This window comes from Monoraphidium neglectum (assembly GCF_000611645.1).
Source record: "Monoraphidium neglectum strain SAG 48.87 unplaced genomic scaffold scaffold00182, whole genome shotgun sequence".
Classification (NCBI taxonomy): domain Eukaryota; kingdom Viridiplantae; phylum Chlorophyta; class Chlorophyceae; order Sphaeropleales; family Selenastraceae; genus Monoraphidium; species Monoraphidium neglectum.
In genome coordinates this window covers 14981-27601 of record NW_014013446.1, presented here as the reverse complement: position 1 = coordinate 27601, position 12621 = coordinate 14981, and the positions used below count along the sequence as shown (strand labels likewise).

Below are 12621 nucleotides of genomic sequence, written 5' to 3'. Positions count from 1 at the left end.
CCCCCCCCCCCAAATGGCCCCACCTTGAGGTCCAGTGCGCGCTGGTAGGCCGATATGGCCTCACCACTGTGGCTGTGGTTGGCCAGGGTGGCGCCCAGCTTGTTCCACAGGCTGTAGTCCCCCGGGGCCAGGTCCAGGGCCGCCCTGAACGACGCAATGGCGCCGTCGTAGTCGCGCCCCAGGTGCTGCAGCACGCCCGTCGCAATCAGCAGCTCAGAGTCTCCGCGGTGGGCGGCCGCGGCGGCCTTGAAGGTGCGCAGCGTGTGGCTCAGAACCTGGCTGCTCTCGGGGGGCGGACCCGCGGCGGCGGCGGCTGCGGCGTAGGATGGGTGTGCCGCGAGCCATCGTGAGAGGTGTGTGACGGCCTCCGCCTGGTCGAGCTCGTTGGTGTGGCTCACGCCCAGGGACAGCAGCACGCCCAGGTCTGAGGGGTCAGCCCCCAGGGCTCGGCCTGTCGAGGTAGGGGTGTATGTTTGGGGGTATGTGGGTGTGAGTGGGTGTGTGTGCGCGCGCGTGTGTAAAGAAATAAGAGAGTGCATGTGTGTGTGGTTGCGAGGTCCCGGGGTGGGGCGTCGCGTGTCATGAAAACGTTCACAAAGCGCGTCACAGGGCACCTGCCGGCAAGCATGGCACTTGCTGACTGCTGCACGCAGCTTGACTGCAGCCCAGCCCTGGGCATTTGTGCCTGAACAGGCTGCTGCCCTTGATGACAATACACCATTGCCTCCCCCTGCTCAACGTGCACGGGCCGCCTGCACTCACCCATGGCGGCTATGGCCTGCTGATCATCGTCGTTCTCGGCGTGAACAGTGCCCAGCAGCCGCCATGCCTCGGAGTTGCCTGGCTGCGCCCGCACCTCTGCCTCCAGCGCCAGGGCCGCCTCCGTCAGCAGGCCGCGCCTGAACCTGGGGGGACAGACACGAGGCAGAGTGGATGATGTGCGCATGCTCACCATGTGGGAGGCCTAGCCTGAAACATTGACCTGATGGGTGTCAAGCCGCATGCAGTGCAGCCAGTTGCAGACGCAAGCAAAGTTGAGCTCAGCGATGATTGGTACCTTGCTTAATGGTGTGCACCACCAAGCAGATGTATGGGCACACAACGAACACAGCACCTCGAGGCCCCAACCACAGCGCGCCGTTTGCCCCACTACACTTCCCCCCTGCAGGCTGCTCACAGGTCCTTGCCCTTGGCCAGGGCCTGGGGGTCACCCAGGAACGGGTTGGGGTCGGTGAACGCGTACTCCCGCCCCCGCGCCGCCGCAGACGCCGCCGCCCCGGCGCCGCGCTGCGCGTCTGCGTACAGCGCGTCCCACTCCTCCGGTGCCGCCCCCACCGCGCCCGCCTCGTCGCCGCCAAACTCGCGCACCCAGTCCGCGGCGCCGGCCAGCGGCACCGCACCCGACCCTATGGCAGCCCAGGCTGCGTCCAGGTCCTCCTGGGCCGCGTCGCCCCCGATGTCCAGGTCAGCCACGCCGCGCGCAAACTCATCCACCCAGTCGCCCCCCGCCGCCCGCTGCCCCTGCTGCTGCGCGCACGGCGCCTGCTGCTGCCTCGCAAAGTCGTCCGCCCACGCGGTGCCGCCGGCACTGCGTTGCTGCTGCTGCTGCTGCCGCTCGTCGAACTCGTCGGCCCACTGCCGCGCGGCCGCGGCTGCCGCGGGGTCCACCTCCCTGAGGCCGCCCTCCTCCAGCAGCAGCTCCCCCCGCGACATCTTGGACAGGAACTGCAGAAACTGGCTGTTGCGCATCTTGGGGTCGGCATCTGCGCCCAGCACCTCCACCATGCGCCGCGTGGCGGCCATGGCCTCCCCTGGCCCGGCGGAGCGCCGCGCGGCCGCGGCGGTCTCCGCGGCTGCGGCCTCAAACTCTCCAGCCCACTTCTCGCCCTCGCCATGAGTGAACTCCTCTGCCCACGACTGCGGCCCCGCCGGCTGCTGCTTCTGCTGCTGCTGCTGCTGCTGCTGCTCAAACTCATCCGCCCAGCCTTTCTGCGCGAACTCATCAGCCCAGCCCGTTGACGGCACATGGGGCATTTGCCTGGCGGGGGTGGGGAGGGGGGGTGTGGGGTCAATGAGGTGGGGGCATGCTGTGCGGTGGGAGGGCGCGGGGAGGGGCACCTTTGGGAGCGTGATGAACCCAAACAGCTCCCAGCCTCCAAGATCAACCGCAGCCCACCGGCACATCAAGGGCCCCACCCACCATGGCCGTGCTGCCTGCTGCTGCTGTTCCCGCCACACGGCCTCTAGCGCCGCTGCATGCTGCGCCGCCGCCACGTCCGCGGCCACCAGTGGCCCCGCCTGCTGCCTCTGCTGCCATATGCCGTGCCAGGCCTCATCGTGGACGTGGGCCAGGCCCCCTGGCAGCTGCCGCGGGTCAACTGACAGGGACTCCAGCAGCCGCGCCACCTGGGCATCGGCAAAGCCCTGGCCCTGCTCTGAAAACAGCTGGCGCGCCAGTATGGTGGAGCGGTCGCGCACGCGGCACTGGTCGGCCACTGAGAGGGCTCCGGGCGCCAGGGGTGCGAGTGGTTGCGGGGCACCGGTGCGGGCGCCTGCGCTTGAGAAGAAGGCCTGAAGCAAATGTGGGGGGGGGGATGGGGTGTCTGATCCTTGAGAAGCAGAAGTCACTGCTTGCGGTGGGGTGTAAAAATGAAACTTGACTCAGCGCAACGTTGACTTGGCAGGCGCCAACACCATCGCCGTGATTACAACACACATGCCCGCAGTGAGATGATCAGCCAGGCTGCACATGCAGCACGGTGGTCCTCATGGCCTCATGCAGGGCACAGCAATTGCGTGGGCCTTCCCCGCTGACCCACCCTGAGGTTGTGTGCCACGGCTGGGGGGGCCGCGGCCAACATTGGACCGCTGCCTGGTGGCTGCGGCCCAAAGGGCACCTGGCGCCGGGATGGGGAGGGGACGTCAGGCGCGAAAACGCGGGTGGTCCCAAACCAGGCAAGGGTGCGCATGCATGATAAGGTGCGCAGCAGCGACTCGCGCGTAGGCGGTCAAGCCTTGAGCCGTGCCGCGTGCCGCCCACCTGGCCCGCTGCGCGCTGCATCTGCTCAAACTCTGCCACCATGCCAGACACGTCGGCCCCGGGGGGCCCCGCCATGCGAGGAGCGCCCCCCAGCAGTGCGTCCAGCGTCCCAGGGCCCTGGAGGAGGAGGAGGAGGGGGAGGAGAAGTGAGGGGCAGACAGCGAACCATCTGGTCAGGCAGGGCGCTCTGCAACAGCCTGAGACCGGCTGCGATGAACTGTACGTCGTTCCTGAACCCCAGTGACGACGTGTATGATAGGCGCCATGGCAGAGCCTATTCACCAAAGCGCTGCGGGCGGCTGCTGCGCCAGGCATGGCTGCCGCGCTCACCACGGCGCCCTGGGGCAGCCCCGGCAGGACCATGGCCCTGGAACCAGCTGCCGCCGCCATGGCCGCCGCCTCAGGCGTGAGCGGCACCTGGTGCAGCTGCGGCGGCGCATGGTGCACTGGCAGCTGCAGAGTACGGGGTTGGATGGAAGCATGAAGTGCAGATAAGAGAGGGTGTAAAAAAGAAGTGCAGCGCTGCAGCAAAGGGTGCTGGCATTGCAGGTAGGCGTGTCTAGGCTCCGAGCACCTCTGCGCATAACTCGCCAGCTCCACGGCACCTCAGGAGATGCCTTGCTCCTTGAACAGACCCATAACCCCGGCCGCTCACGTCCCGCAGCTGCTCCTGCGTCTTGGCGGCGCCACCCAGGAGTTGGTTCACCAGCGCGCCGACAGCGTTGGACGGCCCCGCGCCGTCGCCCCCCGCAGAGCACATGTCGCTGCCCGTCACAAGTGTGCGGAGCGCCATGGCTGCGAAGTGTGCCGCCTTCTCTCAGGCCACAGGCGCGATGGAGACAGCGGCGCAGCGCCGCCACGAGTGCGCAGCGCCGGTGTCCCGGACGCTACGCGCTGCCTGCTGCTCTATTCGTGCCTGCTCGCGCCTCTTGAGCCCACAGCACTCGGCGGCGCACACCAGACGTATATGCTGGGAATCCTGCAGCGCTGATAGGTCAGCTACAAGAAGAAGTGGGTCGAACCGTCATGCAGACAACGACGGGTGCCACGCACGCCCACGGTGCTGGTTCCGCATGGAAGAGAAATGGGAAACGGCTACGGGGCGCTCTGATTATTTGATGTATCGCATTATTATTTCTTACTATTCAATACAGACGCGCTCGCTCGCATGCCGATCTAGCCGATCACGTCCGCGCCACTCCAGGAGACTACGTGCGCCAGCACGTGTTCAAGCTCAGTAATCGGCGCTAGACGGTCTCCTGCTGCAAGCCTCTGCTCACTACCGTTGGTAGCGGGCGCGTGTGTTGCAGCGCACCCCCAGAGCACACCCGGTACTGCACACCCGAACATTGTTCGCGTTATTGTGCGCACAAGGCCAGGAGAGTTAAGGCAGAACAGCTGCTGTCCAACAAGAGCGTGTATGGGAGACGCAGCAACATCAGCGGGCGCAGCATCGCCTGCTGACGCCGCGGCAGCCCTGGATGCCACCGGCGGCGACGAGTGGGAGGGCTTTGACCGCTTTGCGGCTGTCCAGGAAGTGCTGGACCGCAACGCGGTTCTCATCGCACAGATCGATGCCAACCACCGCACGCGCACGGCGGAGGCGTTGCAGCGCAACGTGGTCCTGGTGCGCGAGCTTAACGCTAACGTGGCCCGCGTGGTGGAGCTCTACGGGGGGCTGGCGGACGCCATGCTAGGCGGCGGCGACGGCGCGCAAGGGCCGCCACGGGAGGAGGACGCAGCTGTTGGTGGTGCGCAGCAGCCGCAGCAGCAGCAGCAGCAGCAGCAGCAGCAGCAGCAGCAGCAGCAGCAGCAGCAGCAGGAGCAGCAGGAGCAGCAGCAGCAACAGCAGCATGACAGCAGAGGCGGCGGCGAGGAGGCTGCTCGAGTTGGGTCATAACAGCGGAGCAAACTCGAAGTACTTCCTGGTTCAAGACCTTTCAACCTGTTACTCGATCTACTGTGATTACGTAACACGCGCGTCCAGGCAAAAGAGCGGCAAAGTCGAGGTGTAACAAGCATGCAACGCTACTGGCCCAGCAGCTTTCCGAACTTGCCAGAGCTGGGCTGCTCCCCAAACTCAGCCTGGACCTGAGAACACTTGCTGCGCCCTGAGGGCTCACGCAGGCAGGCGTCGATGGCGCTGACCTGTGGGTTTGGGTATGCGTGCGTGTGTGCGTGTGTGCGTGCATGCGTGCATGCGTGCGTGCGCGTGTGGGTATGTCCGGGAGTGCTTCTCCGTTACAAGGTTGTGTCTGGGGGATGGTTCCCAGTGCAGCACATTGTGCAACGCTCCTTCCCTCGGCAGGGCGCGATGGCTGAATGCCATGCCGGGAACAACGCAACGGGCAGCACCCTATCGAGGCCCTTTTGGCCGCCCACTTCCGCAGCTGCACCACTCACTGCGTTTGTGATAGCCGCGGCCTCGCCCTTCTCCTGCCAATAAAACTACGGGGTGGTGCCCGCGCAAGTGGGAGCGGGTGTGAAGCCGAGGGATGGGTTGCTGATGGCCAAGCAGGCAGTGCAAGACACAGGTGTCGCAGTGTCACATCTGCCTTGGTGCGGCTCAACTCACAAGTGTCGAACCATTACAATTTGCTGCCATGCCACATGCTGCCTTGGTGTGCAGACCCACCCCCCACCCCACACGCGCCAGCCCCACACCTTGTTGCCATACTTGCCGGCCAGCCGGCTCCAGAAGCTCTGCGGTCACACAAGGCGGCGCCGGGCTGTGAGCCCACCGCAACAGGGAGGGAAGGTTCAACCCAGGGGTGCACCCGGCCAGCAACTCCCTTGTGCTGCCCGGCCCCACCGCAGCGCCCCCCACCTGTGGCACCTCCAGGTCGAGCCCCTGGCCCACGTTGAAGTTCAGGATGTTGGCAAAAGTGGGGTCCGCCACAAACACGATTGTGTTGGCGTCGACGCCCCAGTATTCACGCACGGCCAGGCCTGGCGGCGTTGTGCAGCAGGAAGTGGGGCCGTGTGTCATGAGCAGGGCGTTGGCGAGCAGCTGCATGCGTGCGCGTCCACTTCTCATCCTGAGTCCGCCTGGTCCAGGCCCCATTCTAACCACTTACTGTCCAACTCGTCCAGCGTGCCCTCCAGCTGCCCTGACCTTTCACAAGCAACAGGCCGCGTGTGCGCTCAATCACTGCCGGGCTTGGCCTTGGCGCCGGAGCGCGTCTGCCCTCACCCGGGGTCTCCGGGTAGTTCTGCGCCAGCACGCGCAGCTTGTAGCCCGTGTCGGCCTCCAGGGACGCCACCTCTGCCGCGATGCGCTTCTCCTCGGAGGGCGTCAGGAACCCGGCCACGTCGATGACGGAGGTCACCTGCCCCTGGGGCAGCAGGTCGGGCCGGTTCACAGGGTCCAGCCGTGCCAGGGCCGGCCCTGGACGCAATGAGGGGGGCGAACGGATCAGGACGAGGCAGAGCGATGGGTGGGCCTCCAAGAGCATGCTTCCACTGGCACTGTGGCTTCCAGAGCGTGCTGCAAAGCTCAGCGAAGACATCATCGACTCGAGCGCGGCGGCAGGACGTTCCCCAGCTGTGATCGGCCAACAACCAGCCGCGCAGCGCCGCAGCCGCACAAAGGGCCAATGTGATCAGCGTCTCACCCGCAAGCAGCATGGAGGAGCTGACCACAGCAGCAGCGGCAGCAGCCGCGACCCTCTGCAGAACGTGCGGTGCGGCGCGCTCCTGCGTTGCGTCAGCCCGGGTGCTCCATTGCGCCAGTACCGCCACCCGCGTACGAGAAACAGAAGCCCGCTGCTTCTGGCAGCCCGCCACGGTCTTAGATGGGACCTGTCGCGCGAGCATCGTTTCGAGTGGCTGACGCGGCCAGAGAGTCGCCAGGGAGCAGCACTAGTGCAATGCTGAACCTTTTATATGTAGTCATGTACCATGCGCCTTGAAGTGTGCCACAGGGGCAGGGTGGTCGGTCATGTACCTGGTCATGTATCAGGTTGCGTTGCCAGGCAAGCCGACCTTTGACTGCGTGGGAGGCAATAATGTGGGTTACGGTTGCGATAACGTGACACAGGCACGGTTGATTGGTGAAGCGTCCCATGTCTGCGCTAATGGACTGGTCAGCGAATCGGCCCCCGTCCCCACTATCAACGGCCTTCATGCCAGCGTGCGGACTCTTGGAGCCCCAGCCGACTGGCACCTGCACCAGCCTACTGGAGTTGTTCAGAGTCACCCACCCCAACCACCCAAAAATAAAGCCACCTGTTACACCGGCTGCACAATCGGAAATTAATATGATTGTTATGATCTTGCAAGCCCCACCAGTGCAACCCGGCACTTCCCTCTGCAGACAACCAACTGCGCATTACACAACACCACAGCATGCAAGAGATTGACCATTGCAGTCAAGGGCGCTGTGCAGATAAGAGGTGCGCGGGACGGCATTGCTCGGTGCAGCCGGCTGTGCATCCCTTTTCCGCTGCAATCGGCGTCTTAGTAGCTCTGTCATGCGGGTCAGGGTGGCCAACTGTGTCAATCAATTAGGCCGTAGCAAACTTCTGCACAGGCAGGAAGAAGTCGCTCTTGGTGGAGGCATCCTGAATGAGAGGAAGGAAAGAGGGGGAGTGCAATTAGGCTGGCTCACGGCTGGACGGTCAACACAAGGCGCAGGGCAGGCCAGCACAGTGCCCCAACTTGGGGTGGCGCCAGCCAAGAACGTTCCCATCATCCTGTGCAGTACCTTACCTTGAGCCAGGCCGTGTTCTGCCCCACACCTCCGCTCCTGCGTTAGGGGCAACGCATGCAGTAGGCGGGCCGTGAGCGTGCTTGCAGTGGCCACGGCCACATTGTCGGCAGCCCCAGCAAACCTTTCAGCACCAGAGCGCCATCACCTCCACCTCTGCCCCGCACCTGAGCACGAATATGACGCCTCCCTTCTCCAGGGGGCCCTCCAGGGGCACTGACAGCAGCATTGTGTACATGGGCTCTGGGTGCGAGGCGCGAGGAAGGGTGATTACAGCGTTCACCCACAGGGTACGATATGATGGTCATGGCTTGGGCCAGAGAATGACGATCGAGAATGCTTATGCTGGATACCCCCTGCTTGGTGGGGCTTCAAGGAGTCATCGTGAGGGCCTTGCTTGCAATCGAGCGTGAGGTGCAACGGGTCCCAGGGGCGGAAAGCCTCGCCCCAGTCCCCAAGCTCACCCGGGCCCTGCCCGCCGCCCGGCTGTGGCAGTGGGTGCTTCTCAAAGGTAGACTGCCACGCGCCACCCGCGTCCACTGGATGGCAAGGCAGCGGCAGAGTTGACGGGGGAGTGAGAGGATGCGCAGTGAGAGGATGCCGTGAGCACACGGGCCAGCAGCCAGTTAGGGTGGGAGCGCTGCTGCTGCGGCCTGCTCAGGGTGGGCGCGTTGCCGCTGCGCCCTGCCTCTGGCCCCTGGCCCTTTGCCTGCCCCACAACCGCCACTGCTGTGGCATTTTCTCCCAGCGAGCCCACCCTCACCCGTGGTGTCCGGCAGCGTCTTCCAGCCACGCGGGGGCAGCTCCCACTGGCCCTTGGGCCCCGAGGCCACGGCCCAGTGGAAGCGCAGCCCCTCCAGTCGGGACCACGTCATCTGGCGCTCGGTCTCACACGCCACCAGGGAAGCAATCGCCTGGCGTTCCCAAGTGTTTGATTGGGTTGGGGCCGAACACGTGCCCGTATGCTGGCGGATTCCAGTGTCAAACCATGCTGAAAAGTGAGGTCCACCATCCGGCCAGCTGCGCAGCCATCTCGCAGCACCACACCTGCCACATCGCCCATCAAGCCACGCCGCCCGACGGATGCTCCCTCAGCCGCACACAGCAGCCCCAGACTCGCGCCCACCGTGCGCTTGCCCTTGTCCGACACGATGACGCCCGCCACAGACAGCGCGGCGGTCACGTCTGTCGTGGTGAACTCCACCACAGTGGGCTGCGCCACGGCGTCCTGAAGGTACTCCTGGAGCGACAGGCGCGCCACAAGCGCGAGCCGCTCGTGCAGGTTGCGGGGCACATCGGGGCCGATGTCGTCGATGCTGGGCACCGCCAGGCTCGGCGGCGGCTTCCACGCCTTGGCGGCGCTGGAAACAGCGGCTGCGAGCTTGGTGCGGTCGTCCTTGTTAGAGGCGATGGCGGCCTCGGGCTTGTGGCTCTTCCACTCGGGCAGCACCGACTCCCAGGCCTGCCAGGTGGTTGCGGCCCCCACCACGGCGCGGCCTGCGTGATGGGCACGTGCGACGCCCAGACTGGAGGCGTGAGGCTCGTGCGTGCCTCATGCGACAGCAGCGCATATCTATCCAGCTGCTGCAAGTCACGCCGGGTTTAGGTGGTGGTGTGCTGGACGATTGCAGGGATTTTTCCAACAGCTGCCGCTGCTTGTTCACGAGGTCTATCATGCCTGCCGCAATAGCCGCTGGCTGTTGGCTGGGACGAGCCAAAAATGAGCGCTGCTCTCAACTGCGGCCAACGCAGCGCTCACCCCTCTGCTGTTCCGCCGTTTTGCGCAGGCCTGGGATTACGGCACGGCTGGGATTCCTAAGCGCACAGGATGGGCGCAGGGTTGTTACTGCTGCGGTGCGTGCCTGCATGCCAACCCAGCAGGCAGGTGCGGCGTGCGGCCGCTGTGGGAAGGGCTCCTGGCAATTCCGTCTGCAATGTATCGTTCTCTGTTACCTGCTGGCGACGTGAACCTGTCCCCGCGCCCCCAAGCTCCGTCTCCCGAGCATCTGTTCAAGTTTGTGTGTGCGTCAATGAGCGGATGCCCTGGTGGCGTCGTGCCTCATGACAGTCCGTCGCGACTGGACGCAAGCATTTGAAGGAAGCGATCGAGGGGCCCTGGGGGAGCCGACAACGCCCCCACCCACCTTCAAGATCGCGGCACCGATCTGCGCCTTTCCTCTATCAGCCTGCCTGTACGTTGCGCAGAGCAAAATATCGGTGGATTCACTGTATTGTATGTATATGCAGCACCGTAGTTCTGAGACTGAGACTCCACACCCCTTCTACAAGCAGATCAGCCTCACTGCTGACTCACTTTGTACGGCTGTGCGGTGATATTAAATTCAATTTGAATCACTCCAAGTATCTATAGCGTTGCTGCAGCAGCGCAGTGCTGCGCTGCGCTGTGCCGCCAGGCAACTTGCCGGCACGCCGCTCGGGTCCAAGGCGACGTGAGAAGGCCTACTGTAGTGCAGCAGCCAACGCCTGAGCCATGATGCTTGCCGCGAGAACATGCGCCGCGCATTTGCCGCGCGCCGTGCTGGGCGCCCGGCTTGTGGCGCCGTGCCATCTCCGGGAGGGCGGGGGCATGAGGGGGTTGGCAAGTGCCGCTCACAGCTTGGGGGCGGCGCCGAAAGTGGGCAGCCTGCTTGAGGTGCGCGAGTACACGCTGGCGCCCTCCGGCATGAAGGAATACTTGAGAATCACGGCGGAGCACGCTGAGCTGCGGGCGCACCTGCTGCCCTTCCTGGGGTGAGGGGTGCACCAGGGGCTGTGGGTGACGGCGGGGCTCGATGGGAGTGGGAGGACTTGTCCTGCGAACCAAGAACAGGGCAGCGATGAGCAAGCGCAATCAATCAGCACGAGGAAATGGGCCAGCGCATGCCACATGTTTCATGGATGATCACGGTCAGCGCCACATGGGCCGTCCCACTTGCATCACAGTCCTTGCCCCTACCCCCGCCTCCCAGCATGTTCACGTGCGACACGGGGGGTGAGCTGAACAAGGTGGCCCACTTCTACAGCTACGAGTCCATGGCCCACAGGGAGGAGGTGCGCAGCGCGGCGGCACGCAACCAGGCCTGGAGCGCCTACGTCGACATCGGCCGCAAATTTATGGTCAAGCAGGTGCGGGGCTGGGAGGCCCGGGGCGCCGAGGCTGCGGGTGGGGTATCTGGGAGAGGAGGGGTTGGGTGCTGATTAATGTGAGCCTGGCGGGCTGCCAAATCCTGAGCTCGGTGTTGTGATGCCTTTCTGCAAGTTTGGGAAGCACAGGCCTGGCTTGGCAACTCCTGGAGTGACGAAAGCTATGCCTCTCTTGGCTGCATGACATGATCACTCATGCCCCAGACAGGCTGCACGTCATGTCCACACCACACACGCCTCTGTGCGCTGAGCCCCCCTGCCTTGCGCTCATCCCGACCAAACGCCCCAGGAGTCGCGCATCATGCTGGAGAATCAGGTCATCTACAGCGCGACCGGTGCGCCTGGTGCAGCAAGCTTTGCGCCGCCCTCCGGCGGGGATGGTCCCGGGCTGTACGAGTGGCGGCAGTACCAGCTGTCACCAGGGTATGGCTCCGTCCCAAAGCTGCTGAAGGCCTTTGAAGAGGGGTGAGAGGACGAGGCCTCGCGCTGGAAGGCAAGAGCACGTATGGGGTTGGTTGCCGCAAGTGACACGCTTGCGGGTGGGCGCAACCGCCGCATTTTGCAGCATGAATGGTCTCTACGCCCCAGGGGCACCTCCTGCTGGCTGCGCATAGAAGCCTGCCTGCGGCCGGCTTGCTTCTTGCTGTAGCAATGAGATTAGCATCGCATGGCCAAACGTGAGACTGCGAGATGTCGTGGGCTGTCCCGGCCACCGCGAGAGTAGCTGCTTTCCCCTCCTCCGCCTGCCAGCCCCCACCCCGTCTCCCACCCTGGACCCCACTCAGTCTGCCGGACAAGATTGCCGCCGACCCTGAGGGCCGCCTGGTGGCCCTGGCGCACAGCGACGTGGGCATCCTCAACAACGTCATGGAGCTATGGCGCTACCCCAGCGCGGCAGCATGCATCAGGTGTGTGGGCGGGCTGCGCACAGACGCGTGCTTCGCACTTCCGCTACAGCTATTGACGGGCTGGCATGCGGGGCAAGGCCTTCGGGGCAAGCCTATAGGTCTTTAAGTCGTGACGACGCCGATGGTTCAAACCGCTTTGGTGGACCTCCCATTGCATGCCTCATTTGCAGGGCGCGGCAGGCGGCACGCCAGGTGCCCAAGTGGCGGGAGACCATTGCGGCCGTGACCCCGGGGGTGCAGACATTCACCACCTCGTTCATGGTGCCCTGCCCCTTCTCACCCTGGCAGTAATATGTTGACTGCTTCAGCCTCTCTGTTTCTCATTGGTTTTGAAAACAAACAATTGTTGCGCGGATAAGCATGCAAACCCATGTAACTTTGCAGACGCATGACCACCTGCTCACATGTGCAATTTGCGCATCACGCCGCCCAGCTTCCGGGACAAATCCTCCTGCCATGACAGGAACGGCGCCGAGTGGCAGCTGACCGCATCCTCTTGTGCGTGGCTCTCCTCATCACTGTCGCAGCCGCCGCGCAGTGCAGATAGCGCACGCATGCCCCCACTGCTGTACTGCTTTCTGCGCCCTGTGCTGCTGCAGCGCCGGCCCCCGTCACCACTCTGGCCCCAGTCAAGACCGTCCCTGTGGGGCCAGCGGTGCTGCCGGTCCTCCGTGTACGGACCCCCGCCAAGGCGGCGGCTGGCCCCGCCTGCCCAGCCGTGATCACGGGGGCCCGGGCTGCGGTCGTCCAGCAGGGCGCGCGCGGGTCCTCCAGGGGAGCGGTAGGCTGAGGGGGCCTGCGGAGGACAGGACGCGGGGGCA

General features: G+C 64.8%; 5 protein-coding genes across 5 annotated transcripts in view; 2 read left to right on the top strand and 3 right to left on the bottom strand.

Annotated features, from left to right (window-relative positions):
* MNEG_1758 (peroxin-5) overlaps window positions 1–3833 on the bottom strand; it is a gene marked incomplete at both ends in the record, with an annotated part of 4939 nt that extends 1106 nt beyond the window's left edge. Inside the window, 8 exons of the mRNA XM_014049772.1 lie at window positions 24–451; window positions 763–905; window positions 1178–2038; window positions 2201–2571; window positions 2820–2897; window positions 3041–3157; window positions 3371–3493; window positions 3696–3833. Coding sequence (XP_013905226.1) covers window positions 24–451; window positions 763–905; window positions 1178–2038; window positions 2201–2571; window positions 2820–2897; window positions 3041–3157; window positions 3371–3493; window positions 3696–3833 — 2259 coding nt within the window. The remainder of the gene's footprint in view (window positions 1–23; window positions 452–762; window positions 906–1177; window positions 2039–2200; window positions 2572–2819; window positions 2898–3040; window positions 3158–3370; window positions 3494–3695) is intronic.
* A 627-nt stretch (window positions 3834–4460) lies between these two features.
* Window positions 4461–4940, top strand: MNEG_1757 (hypothetical protein; the record flags this gene model as incomplete). Its single annotated transcript, XM_014049771.1, has 1 exon — window positions 4461–4940. One exon carries the CDS (start codon window positions 4461–4463, stop codon window positions 4938–4940), a length of 480 nt encoding a protein of 159 aa, XP_013905225.1.
* Window positions 4941–5068: 128 nt separating this feature from the next.
* MNEG_1756 (Thylakoid lumenal 15.0 kDa protein 2, chloroplastic Flags: Precursor) lies at window positions 5069–6856 on the bottom strand (the record flags this gene model as incomplete). The annotated part of the gene is made up of 6 exons (XM_014049770.1): window positions 5069–5188; window positions 5423–5488; window positions 5705–5743; window positions 5868–5989; window positions 6234–6428; window positions 6655–6856. The coding sequence occupies 6 exons, from the start codon at window positions 6854–6856 to the stop codon at window positions 5069–5071; spliced, it is 744 nt and encodes a 247-aa protein (XP_013905224.1).
* Window positions 6857–7545: 689 nt separating this feature from the next.
* Window positions 7546–10433, bottom strand: MNEG_1755 (hypothetical protein; the record flags this gene model as incomplete). The annotated part of the gene is made up of 8 exons (XM_014049769.1): window positions 7546–7602; window positions 7751–7787; window positions 7916–7991; window positions 8213–8287; window positions 8512–8662; window positions 8875–9210; window positions 9893–9938; window positions 10363–10433. 8 exons carry the CDS (start codon window positions 10431–10433, stop codon window positions 7546–7548), a joined length of 849 nt encoding a protein of 282 aa, XP_013905223.1.
* Window positions 10434–10718: 285 nt separating this feature from the next.
* Window positions 10719–12091, top strand: MNEG_1754 (hypothetical protein; the record flags this gene model as incomplete). Its single annotated transcript, XM_014049768.1, has 4 exons — window positions 10719–10874; window positions 11182–11357; window positions 11678–11800; window positions 11971–12091. The coding sequence occupies 4 exons, from the start codon at window positions 10719–10721 to the stop codon at window positions 12089–12091; spliced, it is 576 nt and encodes a 191-aa protein (XP_013905222.1).
* Between the last annotated feature and the right edge of the window lie 530 nt (window positions 12092–12621).